The sequence below is a fragment of the Nanorana parkeri genome, unplaced genomic scaffold (assembly GCF_000935625.1).
Source record: "Nanorana parkeri isolate BGI_ZX_2015 unplaced genomic scaffold, ASM93562v1 scaffold168, whole genome shotgun sequence".
Classification (NCBI taxonomy): Eukaryota; Metazoa; Chordata; class Amphibia; order Anura; family Dicroglossidae; genus Nanorana; species Nanorana parkeri.
In genome coordinates, this window is record NW_017306436.1 from 502750 (window position 1) to 506973 (window position 4224).

At 42.3% G+C, this 4224-nt stretch overlaps 1 protein-coding gene across 1 annotated transcript in view; it reads left to right on the forward strand.

The window, feature by feature from the left end:
• Positions 1-323: 323 nt before the first annotated feature.
• The window catches only part of CDH2 (cadherin 2), a 267906-nt gene continuing 264005 nt past the window's right edge, over positions 324-4224 (forward strand). The window contains exon 1 of the mRNA XM_018554665.1: positions 324-438. Within this exon, the coding sequence (XP_018410167.1) occupies positions 367-438 (72 nt within the window). The 5' untranslated portion in view covers positions 324-366. The remainder of the gene's footprint in view (positions 439-4224) is intronic.

The following is a 4224-nucleotide window of genomic DNA, read 5'->3' on the forward strand; positions in this document are numbered from 1 at the left end:
CCCTCCATTGGCAGCCGGATCTCTGCCCCGTTATCTTCTGCTGCAAGGTGGCAGACAAAAGAGAGCCGATCTCCATCCTATTGATGTAAAGGGGACTATCGCATCCAGCACGCAGCCTGGGGACTCCTCCTGGGGGGTGGGTGGGAACTGCAGGAGGAAATCACCCCCTATGTTCTGGCCACAGCTTGTAGGGATTTGTCATTATCTCCTCCGGTCCCCCCTCTCGTCTTATTGCTGCTTTTTTGTCCTGCTGCTGCTGCTGCCGTGACGGGGACAACAAGAAGAAGAAGATTAGATCTGGACGAGCGGGACACTGCCGTGATTTTCTTGAAGCCATCATAGCCCCATCGTTCGCCTGTGACCACCATGTGCCGGAAACAGTCCAGAGTGCTGGCCATCGTCTGCATCCAGGCGGCCCTGCTCCTGCTGCTGCACCAGGTATAGGCAGCGCTGCTCATGTATGGACCGCTGAGGCTGGCAGACATGGTACTCAGCGGTCCCCTGTGCTGTGTCGTGCTCACTAGTTGGGGGTCTTTGTGTCTTGATCATCAGTTCTTTATTGTGTGCTGATCATCTCTTGTTATCCCATCCTCATTAGGTTATCACAAAAAAAAACAATGTGCTGCATTGAAATGCTTTGCTACTTTCATGTAACCCCTGACTTGCTGGCAGGTCCTGTAGGCCTCTGGGGGTCAGTAACTTGTAATGAGCACAATTTGTCCCCAAGGTATTGACTTACGCCTCCCACACACCTGCTATTAGCCTTAACTGTCGCTGGGGTTGGTTATCATTTATTTCCACTAGGGCTAGTGTTATATCTTGCAGACATTTGGAGGAAACCAGACATCCAGGCAGAGTAGGACAGTCACTGTTTGTATGTCTGGAGTTTGTGTTACACTTGTCCTCTGTCTATAGTGACACCTGCTCGGTGCATAGGCCATTTTTAGTTTGGGGTGTCACTTCAATAGGAGTAGGTGAACTGTTGGACCGTGTCAGAGTGCATGCATCTCTGTTTGGAAAAGAGCAAGTCAGGCACAGGTGGAGATAAGTGAATACGATAACTGATATTATATATCCTGCTGCGATACGCCTTATTTATTTTTTTTCTTAATCCACTCAACATTTACATGATTTCCTGGATATCAGTTGTCACGTAAATTGCAGCCTGTCGGCCCCCATTTTGCATTCTTTATGGGCCACATAATACTTTTAAGGTTGCGGCTCATTTCGTTGTAGTGCCACCTCATAGACCCGTGGGGTAACCAAACAACAGAAGTGCCTTTGTGTCACCATGGCAATTGAAAGGATTACAACACAATCTGGTTTAGCTTCCCCCAGGGATAGATATGCCTGCAGTGCATTTAGAAGCATCCTTGATCGTCACCTTTGGAGCGGTACATTTCAAATCTATAAGAAAAGCCGACGGAATAAAAACAATAAAAATGATAATATTAACAGCATTGCTTCCTCGAATGTGAGGGAACGTGAAAAGCGGGGCTAAATGATAACTGTAATTTACTGCAGCCCAGATGGTACGGCTCACCAGTGCTCATTACTATTTGCAAGGAGTAGGAGATGCTCGAACCCTATCTAACTCCTCACCTTTGTATAGCTTTATCACTATAGCAAAACCCTAAGCGGCATTTTCCCTTTTAATAATGCTCTGTAGAAATTCTGCATGTATTAATGGTTGAGACCGCGGCCGTTCCCATGATTCGGATGGCCTTTTGCATTTCTATGGGGCGGAGGTCCAAAGGCTAACTGACTACCTCTTTGTGTGTGTGGCAGGCATGTTTAGCTGTGAAGAAATTCTTTGTGTGATTTTACAGGGTAACAATAAGGAGGTGGGAGTGGTGTCTTCAGAGATACTTATCCTTCCCTCATCAGTTGGTTCATTATTTATTACCGTCTCTCTTTTTCTTCTGTTGCTTTCTCTGCACCTATTCTAATGGGTTGCTTTTCAGACGATGCTTTTTTGAAATTATTTTTTAGCCTTTTATTGAAACAGATTTTTTTTTCTGGTATTTTCCTTCGTGCATCTGTCTTGCCTTCATCCTACCTTCTGTTTCTGTCACTCTTTCCCCAGCCTCATTTTCCCTTTCCTTTCAACGCTCATTTCAGTTCAGTTCTTGCATCTCTGCTGAGTACTGTCCATGGTGTTTAAACTGGAGCCAGTCGAGCCGTGGGGATTACTTACAGTCTGCCTCCAGGTTTTACAGTCTGTAAGCCATAATGTGCTGACTGGCTTCCTGCTTTTATGGTCTCTCGCTTTCTCTCTCTTTCCACATTGTGTTTCTGCAAAATGAGAATGATAGAAAGAGTCACAAAAGTCATCTGCAGCTCTCTAAGGAGATGACCATTATTCACCCACTAGCCTTTGCTTCTCGTTTGAGGTGTACACTAGCCCTAGATATTCCCCATCTGAGAAGTGATTTACACAAGCCACTGTAACCACATATTCCTCAACAAGAAGTCACTAAGCTAACCCACTAACCCCAGCTATTTCCCCGATGAGAAAGGAATAAACTTCTTTACTCTTGACTGCAGTTGCGAACGTGATGAATGTGTGCAGTGCGGTGTACTGCACAATGTTTTACAAGCATTCCCTTTTACTTTCTCTGCTTGCTTGAATAATGTTTCAATCATTAAATTACTGGTATATCTTTCTTTTCTAGTTGCTGCAGTAATTAAACAGGTTTATTTGCATCCAATCTATAATTTTCTTTAAAGCTAAAAGCTATTGAAGTTGTTAGGCCTTACTTCACTGACAGACCTGTTTCCCTGATCCACCGTTGTAAAATTTGGATTTCTTGCCTATGCTACCCTAGTCTATAGATGTAAAGGAATTTAAATGGGAGTTGTTTCCCGTGTCGTCAAATAGGATCCTTTCACTTTCAGACCTGTTCAAAAAACAGCTGTGGAATCTGATTGGATGCTATGGGTAACACCCTCATTTAGCATGCCCTCCTCTTTTATAGATATCCCCTAATGTTGGCTTGTTTACATGCAAAAGATTGCCTCTTTTAATGAGTGATGCCGTCACTCTTTGGAGAGGCACAGGGTGATTTGTCCGTAAGATATAGTTTATTGCACAGCAAACTAACACATTGGGATACATTAGTTTGAATATGATAAGGGATGCAATCAATCTGTTTTGAATAAAGACATGTGCTGTTGAGTATGTGACATTTTATTTCTGTGGATTTAATGTGAGAAGGTGACAGCTTGTTGGGAGATTTTAGATAAGCTCTTGCGCAGGGTAAGTTTAACATTTGAAGCCAGGGAAACAGGAAATGGGCTTGTGTTTCATCAGTATCAGGGGCATCTGTAGTGCTACAGCTGTGGAATTTAATTTCCCCTTTGTGTTTTCCTATGCACGTTGGCATGTGCCATTTAACATTTTGCTTTGCATTTCAGGTGTATAATTGATTTATTTGCTATGGCATTCTTGATGCTTTTTGTAAATATTATGTGTTCCTGCTAGGAGATGGAACACAAGGCAAAACACAATTGGAATGCAGCCTCAGTTATTTATTTTTCATAAGATACATGAAAGTACACTGGGAGAGTTTTATTGACACGAGCGGAGAAAAGTAAGACAGTATACAGTCCGATTACTATTTTCACTTTCCTGGTGGATCAGGCCAGGAGTAATCGCTCTATTTTTTCTTATTTTGCCTTATTTATGAAAGCATTGGTGGGAAGAACTGTCCCAGACAATTTGGATTGTAGATAGTCATCTTTCTGTTTCATTCTTCCATAATAGAATACTAGTAGATAATTTAATAGAGAGGGCTTCTATGTTTTTCCAGCATTGCCTAGGATATGTGAACTTTGAAATAAAAAAAAAACCCCAAAGTCTCCACAGATAAAATGGATATAGGATTAGCCTCTGTCATTAAAATTATTAAAATTAATTATAAATTGAAACAAAAAAAAAGAAGAAAAGAAGCCATTTCACTGCTTCCAGGGAGAAGATTGCTGGCACGGTGTTTAGTACCATTGGCAGTACAGCTACCTTTAATACTGTTAGGACAGGCCATAGAAAAAAATATTTGCTTGGAACATGCGCAGAGCTTTAGATGGAGACTGGTTAGAATGAATATTATTGTTGTTGGCTAGGCCTATTTCAGCTATAGCATGAGCTATAGTGTGAAGGGCTTGAATCACCGGAGGTTGTAAATACTGCACTGACCATGGAGTAAAGGGACAGTTATTTTTAAG